We start from the raw sequence: 23,719 nt of genomic DNA, 5'->3' as shown, positions 1-23,719 counted from the left end.
TAATCTGAAATTGAAACAAGAATTTTACAGTGGACGGAAGCTAGTTGTTCAGCTCCAAAGCAGTTGAAGTTACAACGACAGCAAAGAAGGTTATGGCATCAGTTTTTTGGGACGCAAAAACAGTTTTGTTGATTGATTATCTGCAGAAAGGTAAAACAATAAACTATGAATATTATTGCAGCTTTTTGGATCAACGGGATTAAAAAATTCATGAGAAGAGACCTGGTTTGCAGCATCAAAAAATAATTTTTCATCAACACAATGCACGCTCACAAAGGTGTTGTAACAATGACAAAATTTAACGAATGAAAGTACGAATTACCTAAGCATTCACCGTATTCAGCAGATTTGGCTCCCAGTGACTACTACCTCTTCAGAAACCTGAAAGAATTCCTTCGTGGAAAGCATTTTTCATCGAATGAAGAAGCTATAGCAGTTGTAGACGGGCAGAGCTTCTGAAAAGTCATTATAGCGATGGCATAAAATTATAAGAGGATCATTGGAATAAATGTATTAAAATAAAGGAAGATTATATTGAATAAAAAAATTTATGTATTTCGTACCAAAAACAGTATTTTTTTAATTCGAGCGCAAAGCTTTTTAACCAACCTGTATACAGCATTCCAGAAAATATTTTCAAAATTTATTATATTACAACAATAGATCAAGCAACAACAAATAATGTGTTTTGTTTTATAAAGCTGTCGAACTAAAAATTTAAAAATGATTAGAAATTAAATAATATTACTTTTCTGCCAGCTACTAAGTCCCACTTATAACAGTCATAAATAAATAAAAAATTAAATAAAATTGTAAAAGCTGGTTATAAACGTTTAATCTTTTATTTGAAATTGTAGCAGTTTTTTTTTGGCTTTTGCGCGTAATATGTTCCAAATTATCTAAAAACTATTTGTTTTTCTCGATATTAATTTTTTTCAGTTTCTGTATATTAATAAATAGAAATACAACAAATTATACGTGTAGCTTTCGCAATCTACAAAATAGCAAAAACAACAAAAAAGCTAATAATAAGAGACAACGACTAAAAATACGGGCTAATACAGGCGAGCGAGATATTTTTCGTTTCTTACGCTAGAATGGAAATATGTGAAAATACATCAGAAAATGTATCAGAAATAATAAAATAAAAAAAATAAAAAATCAAATGAGAGAAAAGTAGGGAAATTTTCTGAAAACATATCTTTCACCGGAGAGGCCCAAAAATGCCAGACCGAGCAAATGCTCCAATACACACGCAAATACACTGGCAAAGGTAACCAATACAATGATATTAACCACTACAACAAAACGATTGAGGATGCCCGGTAAACTGAGATGGTGGTAAAATTGGTGAGTGGGTTGAAAAAATGACGAAAGTCGATTTTTCGTGTGGAAATAAAATTTCAATTTTACGAAAATTCATAAACAAACAGGTACAGGGAATGTATGCATATGTATTTGTATGCATGTTAATAATAATATACAATAAATTTGTATTTCATAATATGTACATATATATATAAATATATATTTTGCGGACATATGTAAGTGCATATATTTATAAAAAATTCTTGGAGACTTGTTTGCTTTGAAATTTTACTTACTTACAGAAAGCGTTTGCGGAAAAATGCCAAGGACCACATGACGCCGCATAGATGCAGTTACAATTATATGTATGTACATGCTGACATATTTACTTATATGTATGAGTTAATCGGCACAGCACGGCGTTGCCTCCTTTTCCGCCCACTTGGCGCGCATTGAGCATCGCAAAGCTGTCCTGTCCTCCCGTGTATGTATTTGTATATGCAATATGCATAACGAGCATATAAAATTTATATAAAATAGCGCTCGCACTTTATACTTACAGCTAGCATATAAAACAAAAATAAAATTTCTTATAAAAATAAAAACGAAAAACAACAACAACACTACGTTTGCAGTCAGAGTGTTTCGTTGATATTATGGCATGGTTGTATTGCTGAAGTTTGTCGATATATATATTTAAGAACATATTTACGTACACATGTATGTATGCATGTGTGCACATATGTATGTATGCATGTTTGTGCGTTTTTTGGTTTCTTTCGCTGATCGTGCAAATGTTTCAGTGCGCCGGCTGCGGCCTCTGTTGCTGTGGCTCCGGCATTGGTTTGGTGCCACCAAAAGCGTTCAAATTAAAAGCAAGAACAGCAAATACCGCCACAGCCTTGCGCGCAATGTACGCTCACACACATACAAACACGTACATACATATGTATATATGTGCGCCACATACCGCACTTAACGATCGAAGGTACGCACACAATCGCATTTTGAACAAAACCAATACCAATGCAATTGGGCCGTCGCGGTGGCAGTAACATTTCGTTTTGAACAGATTCAAGCAGAACAGCTAAAGTGTTTTCACAAAATTTTCAGTTGAACATCACAATCCGTTCAAGTCGCGGATAACTCCGATAATATTATATTGTAAGTACTGACCAATTGACTAACTGTTGATTGTCGCTCTGACTCAGTGTGTTGTGTTCTAAAGTAAAGTAAATCAATTAATTACAAAGAAAAGGAGTATTATATAACTGATAAACTGTTATTTTCTTTGAAATTACTAACTAAGCGAGCGCAAGTTGTTTGTGTTGTGTAGTGTTGGTGATAAAAGTGGGTTAAAAGTTGAATATTTTCAACACGAATACTGTGAAGCAGTTGTCAGCGTTCTTTCGAGATAATTTTTTGTATGAAAGTGCCTTAATTTTAATGAAAAAAAATTTTTTCTTAACTAATAATATTTAATTTAAATGTGTATTTAAGCTAACAAATGCTTATTATTACTAAGTAAATTTTAAAAAATAGTATTACCGTTAATATTTGAAGACTCGCAAAATGAAAATTCTAAAGATAGTGTTATGTAATTTTTTTTTTTAATTTAGGAGACTTTCTTGAATGTAGTTATGAAATTTAGGGTGGTATTGATGTTGTAAGGGCGGTTTTTCTACAATTTAAAAAAAAGTTTCGATGTTTTTAAACAAAAAGTAAAGAAATTACTATTTTTTATTTTATAAAAAAAAATATAAATAAAAATGTTTAGAGGTACCACTACATATAATGAAACCACTATCGATGTACAAATATAAATAAAAGGGAGTTTTTTAAGGTTATAATTTTGAGAGAACTGAACTTAAAGAAAAGCATATTTCAACAGAAATTTCAAATAAATTTTTTTTTTAAATTTTTTTTATTAAAAAAAGTTATTTTATAATTCATACTTATATACATTAATTATATTTAAAATATTTTTAATAAGATTTTTTTTCAATATTAAATCATTATTTTTTGCGAACAACGTTTTTCATTTTTTTGTATGAATCTCTTTAAATTCTTTTAATCAAATCAATCATGTATCACTTAATATGTGTGTAGAAATATATAAATGAAATATTTAAATTCTGTTTATTAAGTATTTATACATTATTTTGAGATCGAAAGTTGTTGTCAAAGAAATATGCAATAGAGTAACCGCTATGCAAACAATTGTTGCCATATAACAACAGTATAAATATGTACTTATGTACGTGGGTATGTGTGTGAGTGGTATCCACAGCAGCAGTAAACCACAAAAGGCGTTTAGAATTGCAAGCGCTTGCAAAATAAAAATTAGGAAAACTATGATAAAGACAAACAAAAATAAAACAAAAAAAAAATATTAAGAAGAAAAGATGCATAAATGATACTTTATAACATATTATACATTATACGATGGAGGCTAAAAATATGTATTTCTTATAAATTTCTATCTACTTCAAAACATACGAATTTCCAAAGGAATTTTATCGTAAAATTATAAAAACTATACTAATCATAGATAAAATACTTCCAAAGCACCCACTCAATTCTGAAAGCTACATACACATAAATATACATACATATGTATGTTTATATATTTCTACTTAAGCATACTCGAATTCCTATGTGCAAAATTCACATTAACGGCTCTCGCCTTATTTGCACACAGTGGCAACTCCTCAGTGGCATGGACATTCCTAAGTATTGCATCAATTTGATTGCCACACATACATACACCTGTACTTTGTTTATCTAAAAATCTATGCAGCACATGGCTTATAGCTATGTAATTCGATCCTAACTGTGGCATTCAGCCAATGGCCAACGACTATTCGCTCTGGCATTCAGCAATGTTCTATATTTGATTTTGCTTCCCTCGAAAGCTGTGCGAGGATCGCAAGCACATTGGCATGTATGTATGTGTATGTGTACCTAAGAAGAACTAAATGGGGGAAAGCTTTAAAATTACACCAAAAAAGAAAAGAAGCACTTGCCACCAACACATGCACACATAGCCGAGCATTAAATGATCGTGTTGTTGTTGTATTTTGGTGATTAGCAACATTCTGACACTAAACAGCTGCCTGCTGGCGTTGGCGGATGTGTGTGTATATTTGGATGTTTCCAAATGTGAGTGTGAATACACACACTGCTTCACCTATAAATTATCGTTGTTTATGAGCATAAAGCTCATAGAAATATATTCGGCTTTCCGAAATTTTGACCATTTCGTTGAAAACCGTTGAACATTTTCGAGCATTTATTTTTAGCATAATTTTAAATTTTGGCATTAAAAAGCAACCCTGCTTGTGGTGTTCATATCAACTTTAATTTTATTTTTGTTAAATCGTTAACGTCAAATTTATGCGCTTTTATAACCAAATTGATATATTACAATAATAACTCCTTTTGACTTTTCTTCTAACGTTTACTATTGTTAACTTTTGTATATATAAAAATAGTTAAAAAAATAATATTCTTTCGTATAAAATTTTGTAAGCATATATTTGTGTATATACACATATGACCTCTAATGACATTTTTGTAATTCGATATAGTATATACAGATAATTTCATTGATATAAGTATTTAATTTAAAAATATTGAAAAAACTCAGCAAACTGCCAGAAGCAGCACATTTTTGAAAATATATTGCAGAAAACCAATTTACACTTCTGTTTTCAAGCATCTAAAATTAAAATATTCACTATAATTTAATATAACCATAAAGGTATTTGATTCAATATTCTTAATGTGTAACATATTTTTTTGATCTCAGTGTGTTTTTCACATTTTTTGAATATAAAATAACTTACTTTAGCCCATATAAGCCTTATCGTTGTTATATTGCATTGTGGACATTAACTTTTTTTTTAACTATTCTTTCAAACGATTACTACTTAGTTTTTTACATGCTCTAGAAACATGGACGCGTATGTAAAAAAATTAAAAACATTGTACATTTTTGTTTTCCAAAATTCGAGCAATTTCAAACCCCAAGTGCATCTTATATTAATGTTATGAAAAGCCTTCCAATAAATCACCCTGTTGGTAGCTAAGTTTGTACTACAGCAGTTATATTTGTTTTAAAAAGTTTGTTGTAACAAACCTTCTCAAAATAGGCGGTAAATATTATCTATGGTTAATTGAAACCCTCAACAAACACAAATAGTTGAGTTTGGCTTAAGCGCCTAATTGTATGCTATATACGAGTACATAGTAAAAATAGCACAGTAAAAATATATATCCACTGATGTCTAATGAATAAAAAGAGAATACAATATACATTTGTATATATACAAATATATTGTATAATATATACATACATATGTATGTACATATATGTTTATATTTTTATCTTTATGAATAAAAAAAGGTTTTAAAAGAAATACAATTTTTCCATGTAAGCATTCTGCACTCGAAACTCTGTGACCGAAACGTAAATGCTTGCAAATAATTGATAAACGTATAATATGTGTCAGTTTCATAATTGAATATATATAAGTATGTAATCTAAATATTATATGATACATATAAAAAAATTATTTTTATGAATATGTACTTGAATCAGCATTTCTGGAATGCTTACACCTTGCTGTTGTCACCTTGCTGACCAAGTGCAACTGACGATCAGCGTGCGTATATTAAAATGCATATGTATGTGTATTTGTAATACAGCAATAATAAATTAAAGACATTGTTATTGTATATATGTGAGTAGCTTGAACGTTTTAAGCACAATTTAAGTTCTACATATTTTACACAAAAGCTCTTTTAAAAGCTCTTATGGCACAAAAAGCTCTCAAAGCGGTTGTTTTCGCCATGAAATTTGATATACATATGTATATATGTAAACGATAACTAATACAACACTCTACTAAAATTTTGAACAAATATTTAATATGATTTGCTATGAACTTTGGCATAAAGATATAATTTATCATGCATCGAATTTCAATTTTCAAACAAATACTCATCTATTAGTCCAAACTGTTCTCATAACAAATTAACCTAAAACTGATATTTATCAAAAAAGATGCCGAATTAATATTTTTCACATATACATATGTACATTAGGCTGGGTTCATATCTCGCTTCCAACTACTTAAAAAAATATCTCGTGGAATGCTCTACAAAATGGTCTCTTACGGGTTTTTAACATAACCGTATAAAATATATTAACGGTTGAAGTTTGACTATTTTAAGGGAAATTTGTTGGTTTCTTATGAATTTTATAACTCAATGAAAAAATACCATTTTAAACTACTTACAAAGCTCATAGTTTTGTAGGGCATTTTCTGCTCTACAAATATGGTATGTGTATAATTTTTCGATTAAGTTAAGCGTTTATTTTCATTCATCGTTAAACATCAATGCCTATGAAAGAAGAACACAAAAAACAAAAAAAGAGACCAATTTTGCTTGAGCAGTAAATTTCCTACAAAACGATGAGCTTTGCAATTTAAAAGGTTTTTTTTTGTCATTGGGTTATGAAATTCAAACAAAAAAAAAAAATTGGCTTTAAACTAGTCATAGTTCAACCGTTAATATATTTAAACGGTTAGGTTACGTAAGAGACCGTTTTGTACAGCATAAAATTTCCTTCAAAACCTATGAAACAAAATATTTTTTCAAGTTGTTCGAAGCGAGATATGAAGTTTTCTATCTGACATGTAATAAGATAAAATGGAAAACCGTTAGATGGAGGACTTTCCCGTTACAATTAAGAGCTCATACTTGGAGAGCCCTTCTTAGAGGTGTCTGTCAACCAATTTTTTAAAGTACCATGCGAATAAAAAACATTCAACAACAACCTTAATGTACATGCATACAAACAAAAAACATATGAATGTACTTACGCAAAACGCTGATGGACCCGCTTTGCTAATTTCAAGAAAACAACTTCAAGTGCAAAATATAAAAAATAATTACACATATATGTACATATATATTGGGCATATTCGTTGAGCCGCTGCAATGTAAACAAACGGTAACAGCTGACCAGGAAAGCGTTTAAATGTATGCGCGAGTGTGTAGCGGCCGGGTCATCGGTACAAGCCGCCTTCGCTGACAGAGCTCAATCTGAGTCAGGCTTTTGGAATGCCTTATACTTTATAATGTCAATGGAAACGCTCGTATATCACATACGATAAAAAAGAAATATATATATATATATGCACATATATATTTATACTTATGTACATGCTTATATGTATGCTTACATATGCATTTGTGTACGTATGTATGCTTGCAGTATGCATGGAATTTATTTTTCGTTACGTATTTTGCATACAACTCAATTTCTCAGGTAAAAAGTCAAATGCATTCTACAACAAAAACCGGCATACGAATATACATATATACATATATATGGTATATACATCAAATGTTTGACGCATTCGTATTACTTCTGCTTTTATTTTTATTTCGACCGTAAAGAAAAATTCGTCCGTAAATCAGTGAACAGCTCCAATGACCAAGATTTATTTATTTTGCCACAGCGTCGTCGTCACTCGTCATGCGTCACTCCATATTTTGCCTTTTATTATAATACTTGTATATTGTGTGCGTGTGCTTAGCTCTATGTGCTTGGAATTGATTACAACGTGATTAAATAAAACCTTACGGTTTCACCCACATCTCGAAAGTGTGCTCTGCAAGAATTAGCGGTATACATGCATACTAATATATACATACGTATGTTCATTTTTTTTATCAACCGGCTGTAATGAATGGTAGAAAAAATCGCAAAATTTTATTTTTAAAGTTTTCTTAACACATACATACATATGTATATGTAAGTTATCAAAATGCAAAATGTCACTTGTCTCCACTAAAATATCTTTCCATTTATTCACCTACATCTATTTATGGCTGGGTAAAAGCCGGCGTTCAACGTTAGCATGCTGGGCACGCACTCGGAACCCTCATCTAAAATGTAATTTTATGGTCTACACTTTTGGGTTTGGGGTAACGCCGTAGTCTATTGAAGTAGAACGCAACTATTTATGTACATGTGTGAGTACTGTCATCTGTTAATAAAATTAGAGCAAGTTCGACGTTTTCTTACTTTCTTGTAAATAATGAAATTTTAAGAGACCAATTAATAACGGTTGTGTAATCAAAAGTGTGTAATAAATATTATGATACTTTAATATTAATTACAAACGATTTAAGTACATACGCACAATACATGTATGTGACAGATTTTGGATAGCTTTCTTGTCCAATTTGACAACACTGCATGTGTGACTACCCAAATCAGTCGAATCCTGCCCTAGAAAGTTTGATCATCGAGTATAAAAGAATTTATAAGCGAAAGATGACAGTTTTAAAATTGTAAAATCATACTTAGTCCTTTAAAAATTTGGACATCCAGGTGTCTAATCATCTGCAGCTATGAAACCAAGAATATTTAAGCCATTACTGGGTGGTCTTTATCTTGTGTGCTGGAGCATAATCTTGTTTGGAACATCCAATGCCCTCCATTGAAGAGAGTATTGCTTTACTGCTTTATTACGCCTTCTACAACATCCTGCTGGTACATTTTTGTACCAATTTTAACACCTTTTTCAAATAAATTAAAGTTTTTGCGTAGATTTTGTCATTCTGTTTATTAAAAACTTCAACAGTGATCGACGGCAGGCTTTCATGTTGAGATAATCTCTTGCTGTGAATCCTTCAAGAATAGTTTGTATGGCTGAATTAATTCGATCCACGCAAAAACTATCACTACTCTTTCCCTTCATATGTTCCATTCAGTCTTGATTAAATTGTTTTCTTTGGATCGAACTTTCATCAATTCGATCTTAAAATAAAACTCGCAGCCTCGTCAAAGTGATCTGCATTTACGCATTCACGAGTAATAAATGGGATCTTATTTGGGCTGTCCTGTAAGTAGAAGATCAAGTGAATAATTAAATGGTAGTCAAAGGTTTGATTATCTTTTTGATAGTGATTTCATTGTGAAAATTAGAAGAGGGCTACCTTCACAACGAATTCGTGAAATGTATTCCGTTTTCATATGCTTGATGGGTTTACAAAACTTTTGATTTGAGCACGGCGATTTTGATTTTTTCTAAAAAAAAAGCTTTTTTAGAACATAGAAACCTTTTTTTGTAATACAACTTTTTCCACGATAATTTTTATAGTGTGGGTGATAGAGATTTTCAAAATCCTCTTGATTGGTGTTTCTTAAAATTTAGAAGCTCCGACACATGCAACACAACTGTGCTCTCAAATACTTATTATTTATTATTTATGCAAAAATTTTGTGCTTAATTACAGACTTCAATGTGTATGTGTGTAATTTATTAAGTAAATCACTTAACTTTTCATTTCATATGTGCCAATTTCAGTTTCTTCGAGTAAACAGAGCAAACACAAAACCCAGCCACCATGGATGCCATCAAGAAGAAGATGCAAGCGATGAAAATCGACAAGGACGGAGCATTGGAACGTGCTCTTGTCTGCGAACAGCAAGCACGCGATGCCAATACTCGCGCCGAAAAGGTTTGTAATTACACATAGTACGAGTATACACAAATACTTATATACTACAAGTATATACATATGCATATGTACATATATATGTATAAGCAAATTACAGCTGTTTGATAAGCTAACCAACAATCAGCAAAACAGTTATAATCATTCAAACGGCTTAATTGAACAGCGTGCATTTTTAATTTCTTCATTCAATTGCAAAAAACTCAGAGTTTTTACACTTCAATTACAAATGTCTGCTGTTTGTACGTTGAAATTGTTTATTGCGAGTTATTTCTTTTTTCTTCTTTTGTTTAATATGAACATTTAATTAGTGGCGGTTTCACGCAGGTGTCTGCTGCGTCAACAATGCATAAAGATTAAATATCTCTGCATGAATAATGAATTAAATAAGATTGATCAGTACCGTTATAATGTACGAGTACTGTAAAAAAAATATCTCATGAATCCCCAATACACTCAAAATGAAATTTCATTGTTTAACACTTTCTGTAAGTTAACCTATTAAATATGATTTGGAGTACGAAAAAAATGGCATATCAAAAAAAAATAAATAAAATAAAACTAAACAAAAATAAATAAAACGTTATTTAAAAAAATTAATAAACAAAAAAAAATATGTATATACATAAAATACATTTAATAAGAAAAATACATATGTTATTATTATTATTATATTATAAAAATAATAATTATTTTTTTTATTTATTATACTTGCGTAGGCTGAGGAAGAGGCACGTCAATTGCAAAAGAAAATCCAGACTGTTGAAAACGAATTGGATCAGACACAAGAAGCTCTCACACTTGTCACAGGCAAATTGGAAGAGAAGAACAAGGCTCTACAGAATGTAAGTCTGTCGTTTTTCAATTTACTATTGTAGTTGTAAATACATATAGATACGAAAGTTATTAAAAAAGCAATGGATTCGAGTATTTTATATTAGCGTCATATATGCAGACAGACAAAACAGTAAAAAAAAATTGAAGGAACTGATTTTTAACTTGTTTACAAGAGACTGTCCTCCCCTTACAAACCTCACGTGTTTAATAAACGAGTGTAGGTAAATTTCAGGAGAAACGTAGCAAGACAATTTTTCGAGTTTTGTGACTATCTATTATGTGGTTTTTGGTCGAATCCGCAAAGTAATGGCTCTTACCAAATCTCAAATGATGCCAACTTCTAGCAAGAAAGAGTAGCTCTCATGGTTTAAAATCACAGCATTTTGAAAAATTGCACCTTGTTTCACATATTTAAATGGATGATATATTCAACTATAATATATAGGTATATATATAATTAAAACTTATCAAAAAATAAATAAAAAAAATTGACCAACTTCAAAAGTTTTACATGTGAAAGCTTCAATTTTATCATTTTCATAAAAAAAATTATCTCACCTTGAAAAAAGATTGTGTAACTTTTTCAATGTAAATTTTCCAGTTTTAAATTTTTTATCTCATCCAAAATAAATTTTAGAATTACAAAAAAAAAGTAAGGACGTTAATGATATAGGAATTTTTTTTTTCATAACTATTTGAATAAAAAACTTTTTTTGAAAGTAGTGTTTTCTCAGAATTTTTTTCAATATATAAAGCTTTTAATTTAAGAATTTAAGATAGATTTACGTATATTATTTTATGTTATATATTATATAATTGTAACATATTCGTGATATATTTTTCACATCTATTAAATATACATACATATGTAGATCTATAAGAAATACTCAAATAATCAATGAAATGAGGGAAAAATTTAACGAAAATATATATTCACTAAATACTATATCTTTTAATCCATAATCTCCAATGTGCTTAAGTAGGGGTGTTTATTTAAAATGAAAAAGTGCTTTAAGCACTGTTCTTATATATATAAAAATGTTTTTCTAGAGCCAGTTACGTTTACAAGGGATTATTATCGAGAATCGAGGCATTAACTAGCCTGTCTTACCGCAAAGGCACCTGTCAATATACCAAACCGTAAAAAAACACAGGTCTCACACACATTATACATTCAAATCGGTTAGCATGATTTATGTACATATGTATTTGCAAAGAGTGCGCCACTGTTATAAGAACAAACGACCAACGGCGATAAATTAACATAACAGCGCTAACATAACATTCGCTGACAGTAAATACCGTGCATTTTTCAAATTAGCTAAAGTTGTCTGGCAGCGACGTTCTTGCTTGCGTTGCCAACTGCACAAATGGCTCTTTGCTCAGTTTCCGTTGATCTATTTTTAAAATCAAAGTCTCATCGGTAATTTGTAGAAAATTCAGAAAATTCACACACATGCACAAATAAAATTGTGTGTGTACAAAACACACATATGCATATGTGTAAAGGTGTATGTATATATATAATAAGCAAATTAAAAAAGAGTACCGCCCATTTCCAAATACGGCGGAAAGAGTTTAAAGCAGTGGGATTTTAGCTGAATTTCAAAATATCGAATAACGCTACTCAGAGAGTAGAGTACAGCATTTTGTTGTTGGTTTCTTAAGATACTCAAAGCAAGTTGTTTATTTATTTTATAGTTTGCAAAAATTTGCCAAATTGAAAATTTAGATTTTTAAATAAGTATATGTATGTATATTGGAAAATATAAAAATATAATAAACTTTGGAATTGGAGAAAATTTAATATAAACATTCGAATACTTTAATTAAAATCTACGCTGGAATTAAATATTATTTTGAGATGAGCAAATTTTTGCCAAAACAGTTTTTAAATTTGCGGCGCATATGTTTTGAATAGAGGAACTACAATATACTTACATATATTATACATACATTGTACATGTTTTCACGTAGTATACGCGCACATGCTTTTTTTCTAACGGCACGTAAGATGTTAACAAACTTAATTGTTATCTAATATATCATCACTCAAATACAAATACGTGTAAATATGTATTACATGTGTGTAATTGTATAACCAAATTCAACTTTTTTCTGGCTTACCAAAAATTATTGGGTTTATGCCTGTAGCTTGTATAGAAAATTACAAAGCGTAGATAACATTTTAAAATGTGGTTAATTAAAAGAAAAAAAGAAACATTTTTCAAAACAAAAATATAAAATGACTACATACCGGTGCGCCTGTACAAACATATTTAATTTCGAGACATACATATATGTACAATACATATGCATATATATGCATGGTGACGAATGCATAAGCGCAACAACAAAACTGACTAATGGAACGCTATAGGAAAAACTACATACTTTGTACATATAATAACACTGTTCGCTGAATAAACACACAATGTTATTTGAAATATATATACGTACATATGTATGCACATATATATGTATATACAATGCATGTACATGTATATATGAATATGTATAGCGATATAAAATAGTTCCATATGAAAATACTCGCACGATGACACAGAGCAATGATTTGGCGTTGACTCTCTTTGACGGCGACCTCGACTGAGAGAAAGTGGAGCACATATACAAGTGTCAAAATACATGGCTAAAATATATGTATAGGGCGGGCGTGCGCACCGTTAATTTTACTGTACGATCACAGTGGGGTCGATGGGTTGATGGTCGACGGTCACGAATTGTAGTGTGCTGCAGCCGGCTAGTCAAGTGGAAAATTCGTAAGAGACGATAAAGATAGTGGGAGCGAGTTATTAGAAAGTTTAGCTAACATTTTTACTATTATTACATATGGCTGCACATGTATACTAGGTACACACATTTGCCAACTCTTCCTCACCACATATTTATTAGATCACTGGGAGTGTAACGTTCGCAACCGGCTAGTCATAGTAGGGGGTGGTGTTTTTGTGTGAGTCAAGCATATTGCTCATATCACTCAAAAAGCAGGAGTGTATGCCGAGAGTGCCGACAGTAGAGCATGCGGTGATGATCATATGGAGCAGGAGTAGTAATTAGGCGTACATATGTATATGACGGTCAAAGTTATGTACAATTTATACATACATACGTACAGCCATATGCAATAGATATATTACGTGCCACAACTAGCGCGCATAGCGGCAACCACGGGAACGGCAATAGAGCAGAAGCTGAAGCAACGGCCAACAGCAATGGTTAGAAGAAGCAACAGCAGAAATTAAATCATCGTAGAAGTGAGGCCAACAATGCCGCATAATTAAATTGAAGAGTGTTTTAAGTAGTTATACAAATGTGTATGACAGCGTTTTGAAAGGAGCAGCTTTTAAATAAAAATAATAATTACTTACATGTAATAATTTATAACTGAAAACTCTATTTTTATTTAATGTGAGTTAAATAAAATTTTAGAGCTGAACTGAACAAAAAAACAACTAAAATTGGCGTATTTGCAAAAAAAAAAATAATATATAAAAAGCAAATACATTCAAATTAAAATTTTAAAACTGAGTGAATGGAGCGCGGCGCTTTTACTAAACATTGCAAATATTAGCGCAAATTCAAATACAACCGGAAACCTAAATATGTTTGTATATGTGTAATTGAATAATTTTACGCGTTATACATACATACATACAAATGAAATTTAACCAAGTATTACCAAATCACGAAAACTCTACGTAAACGGGTGTGATATGAACGTCAGTATCATAGATAATACATATATACATATGTACCTAGATATATATGTAAGTAAATAGTGGTGTGATTATGCGTACTTCTCGTGTATGCATGTACACACATATGTATATAAATAGTAAACATCAATTGTAATTGTAACTCAAAAATAGTGAAAATATACATATGTATGCGATATGTGCATTTACAGCAAAAGAAACATCAACATGATTAGACAAAAAATGATTTGTTGAAAAGCAACTATGTAAGCCCATATTGATCGGCAAATAATAGAAAAGCCAATGCAGCAGTTGTGAGATAAAGAGAAAGTGCATGTACGCATGAACTTTGAAATGGAAAATATACATTAATCAATATAAATAAATCATAGAAATAAGTGTATGCACTACAAATTACACAAATATGCTCAATAGATTACTGAAATATACAAGATAAATCAGCAACTGCAAATAAGCACAAATGTAAATCGAAGTGATAACTGCACAAACTCCATACAAACTAAATAAGAACAATACGAAGTGGAACATTTGTTGTGTACAAAAGCCGTTATCAGCCGTTGACATTTCGAATTTTGACAGTGCACTATATATAATTAATTACAATCACACAAACCATATTTCTAGTTTGCCATTTGCAAGAACAAGTACAGCAGTTAAACTCTATATACTAAAACACCTTCTTTTCTAATATACGTTAGTGCAAAACACCTATAAACTCAAATTGAACTATCCGCTTGAGATTTTTGTGCGCAAATCGAAATACTCTTACAACGAGCAAACTCATTATGGTTCAAGGAACACTGTGCGAACATAAAACAAATACAAACGTATGGCAAACAGTGAGTTATAGTAAAAAAACGCAAACAAAAAATCACCTTAAAGCAAAAGGTGGAGGTGGTGGTAGTGTCGATAAGTCAAATGCACAAATTAAAAATACATTGAACAAAAATTCGGTAGCGAAAACGAAATCGCAAACTACTATATTGCTTCTGAAAGGTGCAGCGAATAATCAAAAAATCTCAAGGACGAAAACGTCAACAACACAAAAGCTGAATTTAGCACAACCTAATATTGCCACAGTGAAGCAGAAAACAGCACCCACTTTCGACAAAACAAAAACAACGATAGCTGCAGTTGGCAGCGTACCAACTCAACAGCGACCACAAACACTGCGTAATCGACAGCAGCAGCAACAGCAACACGTTCAGCGGCAGCAATCGCCCTTATTGTATGTTCGCCGTCGGCGCGTACATCACGAAATCAGGCAAATTAAACGTGCTCACCGCCACCTATTGACAAGTGGCGGGTGCGACTGGCAGCACCGCCAAGCGACTAATAGTAGTGGTACTGGTGTGGCAACCTTAAGCCAGCAAGACGTCAAGTGTCAAACGAAGACCAATAACAATTGTAGTCATTCGAACAGCTGTCGCTGTACAGCGACAAAGAAGAAACAGCAAAAGTGTCATCCATCGCAACAACAAAAACAGCAAAAGAAAAAATTGCAAAATTTAGTGAAAAATGCCCACAGTGGCGGAGGAGCAGGTAGTAATAGCAGTTGTAAATCAAAACAGGAGAAAAGTAAACAACAAATAGGCAATAAACGTGCTGGTACGGTGAAATCGAAAGAATCCTATGCAGAGTCTGTTATCTCATCACGTTGGGACTCAATCGAGGAACAATTAAATTATTTGGATAAATTACTGTATTTCTGTGAAGACGAAGAAGATGCCTGTTGCGCATGGAATTGTCATATAAATAAAGCTTACGATTGCTGTAGTGAAAGAGCAAAATCAGAGGAAATTTATTACGAAGGTGACGTCGACGACGACTACGAGAGTGATTGGAGTACTGATTGGAGCCAATCAGATATGTCAGCTACAGATAAGAGTGTAGACGATGCAGATATGCAATCCACAACAAGTGGTGCAGGATCTGCATCCACTACTACGTCACCTGTCGTTCCTTCCTCACATAGACGACGCGGTCATCAGCATCATCCGCGTTTTTCGGGCACACGCCGTCCAAATGTTCAGGAAATTCTCGCTGCACTATATCGAGGGGATTCACAAAGTGTTCTCTCCAACTTACGTCAAGCCGCTCAGGCTGTACAAGAAGACGGCTCCATGTCCGTTGGTGGGGGAAGCGATGTAGAAACAGTATCCTCCACAATGGGAGATTCACAATATACCGATGAGCCAGATGAAGAATTGGAATTACATCTTTCCAAATCGTCAATGCTAAACTTGCCTCTAACCGACTCAGTAACAACGTCGATGGGCAGCAACAGTCCAACTCCCACGGACGAAAGCAGTATGATTGACGAAGGCGTGGGAAGCGCACAGACGCCCACCAGTAATACTGCAACTGAAAGTGTGACTCCGAAATCACAAAAAATCAGATCTAAACGTGATAAAAGTGAAAAACTTGATCGTTCAGAAAAAAAGAAAAAAACAAGGAAGGATAAAAGTAAACGTGCATCAGTTTGTTCCGATGCAGATGGTACTATAGTTAGTTCAGGCGAAGCAAATGCCGCGGCAGATGAAGGTATCGCCATTGATGATGAGGATGTGCAAGCAGCTGAGTGGGCGAAATTACGTTGTACCAGCGAAGCCGCGGAAATTGTTGCAGAGCGTGAGGCGCGTCGTAATAAAGGTCGTTGCGCCGACTATCCTGGACTTGCATTTGGTCGTTCTATATTTAGCTCTGATACCATGATGAAGTTCAATATCATACGTAACGAATTGCATAACATCATGAAAACGCAACTTAAACGGGTAATTAAAAGCATGAGACTCCGTAAGGTAGTCAAGTGTGAAATAATTTGAATTGCATTTGATAACTAATCAACACACTTTCTCAATTTTTTGCGTACCTACAAACATGTGCAAGTATTTTAATAGGGGTAGACACAAATAGGAAGAAGTATTTGCTATCCGTATAACGCGATCCCACAGACATTCAGAATCTAAAATTCAAAAGACCGGTATTTTATTTTTTATCAGCGTAATGAGAACTTTGAGACAATTTTCTATAGTCATTCACAAAATTGTTATTTCTTTTCCTTATAAAACTTCAACAAAAAGGACTTCAGTAGTGTTATAAATAATATTTTTTAATTCGTTTATTCGTCAAAGCTCTAAAAATAATCGATTGTGATAAACAATTGTTGATAATGTCATTTTGTGATTATTTTTGCAGTTATAGAATAATACAAAAATTTCTTCGACTTTCACTTGATCATTTTGCTAATTCTCTGCATATTTTATTGCTCTTGTGTACACATAATTTTTGGCTACATATGTATTCACACGATTAGTATAACCACCATTTGAATTGTGGTGCATATTTTTTGTAATTTTCTGTACTTCGTCTTTTATAGATAATGACCCAGTTCAATGTATTATACGCTTCTGTTTTCGTATGTTAAACTGCAAATTTCTTTTTCCACACTTGATCATATACTTACATACATACGTACATATATGTGTGCGTGACGACGAACTTCTTGGCAGGCGTCGTTATACGTTGTTGTGCTCATTCTTCGTTGAGCAGATTGCTACAAATTAAATTGTTGCACAAAATTAGGCGGCCACAAATTAATTTGTAAAATGTACTCTCAAGTTCTGCAAGTTTCATCTTTTAAACTAGGGAACATATGCATATTTATCAAAAATTTATAGATTTAAGTTTAAAAAGGCTACTAAGCTACTACTACTTATCAACTGACTGTATATCACAGCTATTTATTATAATTTGTGATTTTCATCCACTTATTGTACAAAACTATCCCCACAGCTAGCATTAATTCACATAAACTTTTTTTTATGGAATAAGGTTCTTAACCAATTGCCATTTTTTATGCACTGACATTCAAAACACGTTAATGATCCAAATGGTCATTAGTACCTTTTATGGTAACGAATTGATTGAATCAACTAACTGGTGATGTATGACTGGTTATTCAATATTCCTAGCATTATGCGATTTTGCACGCTTTGTAACAAGTGGTCTGATAGATTTTGACCAAAAATGATGTGTAGTCTACGGTTATATTCACAAATGTAGTAGTTATTGAAATGAACTTAATTCTAATCTAACAAATAGTGTAATAGTGCTTTCATAATTGTCATTAAATACTTAGAGAAATATAATTCTCACGTTTCTCGCTCTCTCGACATTTATGGAATCAACGACCTTACAACTGGCAGACAGTAAATGCAGCGACAATAAAAGTTGTCGTCACACCGTTGTAACCGAATTTGGCAAACGTGGAAAGGTTTGAAAATGGCAAAATATGTTTTACTCTTAATTTCTTTTCATTGCCAACGTGCTTACTAAATAATAATTATTATTTATTTATCATGCACAGTAAGTGCGCGCATGTGTCACCTACTATAAATGGAAAACTTACGCGCGAATATACATACATACTATATTCCCACTTACTGAAATATAGTGCCTACACATACATATAAGTAGGAATGTATATAAAAATTCTTGCATATTCGGTAATATATTTATATTGTGTTATCATAAGTCTGTACCTGATCTTCTAATTTGTTAAGTGGTTGCTTAATTAATTTACATTTTATTAGAAAAATGACAAGCCTACTTTTGCTCAAAACAGTAACAGTCAAAAAGTTCACATATTTATAATAATTATAACTTTTTGTTAATACATAAGGATATAAAAGGATTTTTAACTTTGCCCTTTTAAACTAGTTCCCCCTCACGAAGATTTATTAAAAATGAGTAGTCTGGCAACAACGATGTAAGAGAGTATATTTTCTTATTGGAATTTGCTTTTCTGCCATAATATTTGAGTTTTCTTTTGCTTTTTGCAAAATCATAAGTGTTTTAATTAAATGTACATATGGTTTTTATTTAAGCTCTATCCTAATATTTTTAGCAGACACAAACCAATTTTATGCAATTAGTACTCAGACAATTTAACTACTTTTTAAAGTGTTTTAACTGTTTTTATTAAATGTAAGCATCTCTTTCACACAACAGTTTGGAATACAAGTGCTTTTCTAAATACGGTGCTAGCTGGCCTTGTTCAATGTCGTTTTGAGTCATTCACAAATTAAGGCGAGGCTTGTGAGAGAGATATTCTCTTTGATTGTTCATTTTCCAGTGGCAGCAACAACAACTATATACGAATGTCAACGTAATCTTTGGCTGGTCGTTGTCGGTGTCTCTGCTTCCAAAGAATTCGAAAATTTTGACCGATTTCATTTTGCGATACGAATTCACTCAGTGCTGAGCTCATAAATTTTACGCTGCGGCATTAAAAATCGAGACGTGGTAGTTGTGTTAAAAATTAACCAAGTTTGCAAAGTTAGTAGTGCCTGTTTTGTGAGCGACAACATTGTTGGGTTTATTCGTAAAGTGTAAAGAAAAGTGCGTATACAATATCAAGTGTTTCAAGTTAAGCTACCTTTGTAAGGAAAAAAGTGCTTAACGTTAAAAGAAAGGTAGAAGGAGGAAGCAAAGTAGGAATAGCAGAAGAAAAACCGGTGGTTCCAAATTGTTCGTGTAGTGTGTTTCGTTTCGTTGCGTTCCACATTCATAACTTCTCTATCTTTTTCGCTATTCTTCGTGTCATATATTTTTTTTTATTGTTCGAGCCCTTGTCACTGCCGTGTTCTTTTTTGTTAAAGTCAAAAAAATAGTTTTTTTTATAACGTTTGGTGCTGCGAAAAAGTACGAAAATTGATAAATTGTAAAATTCAAAATCTGATAAGTTGTAATTTCGACGGAAAATATTTAATTAAAATTGCACAACAGTCAAAAAACGAAAGTTCGTTTATCTTTTTCCAGTTTGAAGTAATACTTGTGTGGCGTTTGTGTGCGTGATAACCATCAGTAAAAGTGCGAAGCAAAGTCGAATAGTATATTACCCACAACGATCGAGCCAAAATTTTGTGGTGTCATTAAAAAGAATTAGTGCAACAGTAGTGTTGTTGACCATCCTTCACCCCACCTCTTAAAAAAAGCAGTTAATTATGACGACCAGCATTCCACAAGGCACCCTCTTGGATGTGCTTAAGAAGAAAATGCGCCAGACCAAAGAAGAAATGGAAAAATATAAAGATGAATGTGAGGAATATCACAAGCGTTTACAACTTGAGGTGGTTCGACGTGAAGAAGTAAGTTCCACTCTGATCATTGTTTATGGTTGTAAAGGGGAGAGGGTCGTGTACGCGTATGCACTGTAGCCTAGGCACAGGTGTCGCTATCACTTAACTGGAATTTTCTAAACTATCCATGAACATCAAGATTGGTTTCTCATTGACGATTGAGGTTTAGACTCTAAACAGTGTTTGCGAGTTCTAGAATCTAGATGAACATATTTTACTTGTTACATATTAACTTGTGATTCTATTTAACTAATTTTAGTATTGCCTGATTTCGATGTAGCGGTTCCACCAGCTTCTGTTTAATTTCTTATATGTGCGACAAGGACGACGCATCCTACTTTGCACAGCTGTCTGCAAACCTTGTTGAAACGTCAAATACCTTGTGTCAATATTGCCATATCTGCAATTTGAAATATTTAGGGAATTGTTCTTGCCATCAGTAATTTCCAAAAGCACAATTTTCTTTGATTCTTAATTGATTTTTTAATAATTAAAATAATCAATAACAAATTGATACAAAAATTGTGAAATTTATGTAGGTGTCTTTAGTTTATTATTAACGTATAGATCTATCTATCTTATATGTACAAACAAACAGATGTATTTATTAGCCGGAAATAATAGCTTCTATTAATATTTTGCGAGTTAAACTGTAAATATTAACTTTGTCTTGTCCAAAATTTTCATTCCGTCTTTTACATTAACAGTTATTAAAAAGATCTACTGCAATATTAAATCCCGCTGTTAAATTAATGGTTTAAGAAGATACATGATAAACATATAACTTATACATATTCGCTCCATTTTTGCGGGCACGTGTTAGCCATTCAACCGATAGGCAATTAAAATGTAACTGTTAAGCCATTAAAATATTACTTTAGCCGTCTTCAATTTAAAGAATTATAGTTGGTTTTGTTAAAATTTGAGTCAAACATTTTGTGAAAAATACCAGGAAGAATTGAAATTAAGTTCCGCTTGAAGCCATGACAGGCTATATATAGTAATATTGGTCAAAGTAGTTTTTGTTTTAATATTTGTGCGGTTGTTAGTTGCTTTTTCCATTTCTTTCTATCCATCTTTGTACTTATGTGGTAGGCAGGTAAATAAGGGAAATATGGGTTCCATATCTTTTTATATTTGGAGAAATATTTTAACAACATTTATTTTTGTTTTTCTAATTTCAAACTAAACGTTACTTGAAATTAATTTTTAATTCTGTATTATTCGTGTCTATTCATATATGTACATAAAACTATTCATATACATAGTTATGTATACACATGCATATATATGTATGTAACCCACAATAAATAACAGCTATCGCTACTGAGCTGGGACAAATATTTGCTATTCAAAATCGCTATGATGTGACTGCAGTAGGAATCAACCTCTATTATTTAGTACCATCTGGGGGTCGACTTTCTGTTGTGCTAATTCATGTTCTGCATGGTTGGGAATATCTATTCATTAGGTCGTTTCAATTTTTGAGTGATTCCGTCAACTGGAAAATAAATTCTGTAGTTATGTGCTCGATTTCAATTTTCGAAAAATAGTACATCTCATTCAAATATATTCTGTTACCTATTTCTGGGTGTAAACAGACAAATACACATAGATAATGTTGTAGTATATATGCTATCAATGTTGCTATTAGTGACTGTGCCTGTTTATGTAAACATTATTGGGTTGAAGGCCTACATACATAGTATTGCTGTGTCACTGATGTCATACACAATGGCTACATATTTCATTTAAAATATTTGGTCAAAAAAATTTATTTTCGTTTACATATTAGGTAAAGTTTAATTATCTTTGTAGTGACCTTCACATTATATAAGGAGTTATTTTCAATTGCTAATGCAATCAGAAATTTTTTTAATGCATATGCATAAACGTATGAGGCTGATCGCTTTTTTAAATAGTAGAGCTGAAATGTCGGTAAAAAAATTGCAATATACTTTTCTGAAAATCTATTATCTTTAGAAGATTTAGAATAAGCATAATTGTTATGTTTGTACGTGCATGCAATAGTGACATTTTCCTAATGAATTTGTTCTTGACATTATATATCAGTGACAATCTTAGCATTTGTTTGACGCGAACACACCTAAATAGCATTACAACGAGCATAATGTCATTGTAATGAGTGAGTTATATTTTGTTTAAATTACATACATATACCATACATATGTTAATGTATGAAAGTGTATTGTTGTATGTTGCTTTTGACAACTCCATGTGACCGTTTTTCATAGCACTAACTGCAAGTACCGCTAAGTTTATTAAAAAAATGTTATAACAAACACATGTACTCTTCGTAACCAAGCAATGACCTAACCGATTTATTGCCCCTTTCATCGTTACTCGTTTTACTAATTATAATTCCAAGTTGTTTTATAATAAATATTTTGTCTCAACGCTATACCGGCAAATTTATATATGTTTTCGCTATATACATACTTACATGTATGTAATATAATACAGGTCTGCAGATTAAAAGTTAGAATTGCAAAGAAAGAAAAAATTTGAATGACATTTTGGCCTCTTTGAAACTTTTACACATGCCTATGTATTTGTGCTGTAGCACTTCAATGATTCTCTTACTACATTCACCATCCGTTCACTCCGAATGAGGTTAATTTCTCAATACGGTTATAAGATTTTATTATGCTCAATTGTTGTGTTTCATTCGCTGTCAGAAAAGCAAGAGACAAAGTTGTCTAGAATTTTAAAATACTTTTAAGCAATTTATCCAATTCAGTGACCGTTCGAATATCGTTCAAAATAGTTGAGAAACGTATAGGATACAATGTTGCTTGTCGCTCTTATTGTTGTCTGAGTTTTTTTTTTAATGCTAATGGTGTTTTTTTTTTTTATCAATTTTATACAATATCTTTCTCGTTGGTTTTGTTAGTTTGGCATATTTGCTTTAAGTACGTACATATGTATGTATGTATAGGAATTTGAGTGCTTAGCAGGCGATGACGTAAGCTCACCTTCATTCAAATTCATATCACAAGCACAGAGCTTGTTGTACAGAGGCTTCTTTTCTTTTTCTGTATATATTGTATATCTGAGGTGTACTACCTTATATGCATAATTTCTTTGAAATATTTGCTCTTCATTACCGTTGACTTCGCAAACATCAAGTGT

General features: G+C 32.1%; 1 protein-coding gene and 1 long non-coding RNA gene across 19 annotated transcripts in view; one reads left to right on the top strand and one right to left on the bottom strand.

Annotated features, from left to right (window-relative positions):
• Window positions 1-2,315: 2,315 nt before the first annotated feature.
• Tm1 (tropomyosin 1) overlaps window positions 2,316-23,719 on the top strand; it is a 45,167-nt gene continuing 23,763 nt past the window's right edge. For 3 of the 18 annotated variants that reach the window (XM_036373349.2, XM_014235898.3, XM_014235895.3), the window contains exons 1-3: window positions 2,316-2,472; window positions 9,699-9,852; window positions 10,569-10,694. In XM_036373349.2, coding sequence (XP_036229242.1) covers window positions 9,739-9,852; window positions 10,569-10,694 — 240 coding nt within the window. In that variant the 5' untranslated portion in view covers window positions 2,316-2,472; window positions 9,699-9,738. Of the gene's footprint in view, window positions 2,473-9,698; window positions 9,853-10,568; window positions 10,695-13,472; window positions 17,198-19,662; window positions 19,827-20,246; window positions 20,576-23,719 lie in introns of those variants that run through there. The other 15 variants (XM_014235893.3, XM_014235894.3, XM_036373347.2 and 12 more) reach the window with 14 other exon arrangements.
• Window positions 17,515-19,536, bottom strand: LOC138856693 (uncharacterized). Its single transcript, XR_011395771.1, has 2 exons — window positions 18,151-19,536; window positions 17,515-18,067 (listed from the first exon to the last, which is right to left on the bottom strand). It is a non-coding gene; the product is annotated as an uncharacterized lncRNA (long non-coding RNA).

Source organism: Bactrocera oleae, chromosome 2, assembly GCF_042242935.1.
Source record: "Bactrocera oleae isolate idBacOlea1 chromosome 2, idBacOlea1, whole genome shotgun sequence".
Taxonomy (NCBI): Eukaryota; Metazoa; Arthropoda; class Insecta; order Diptera; family Tephritidae; genus Bactrocera; species Bactrocera oleae.
The sequence above is the reverse complement of the archived record's forward strand: the minus strand, read 5'-3'. Positions and strand labels throughout refer to the sequence as shown.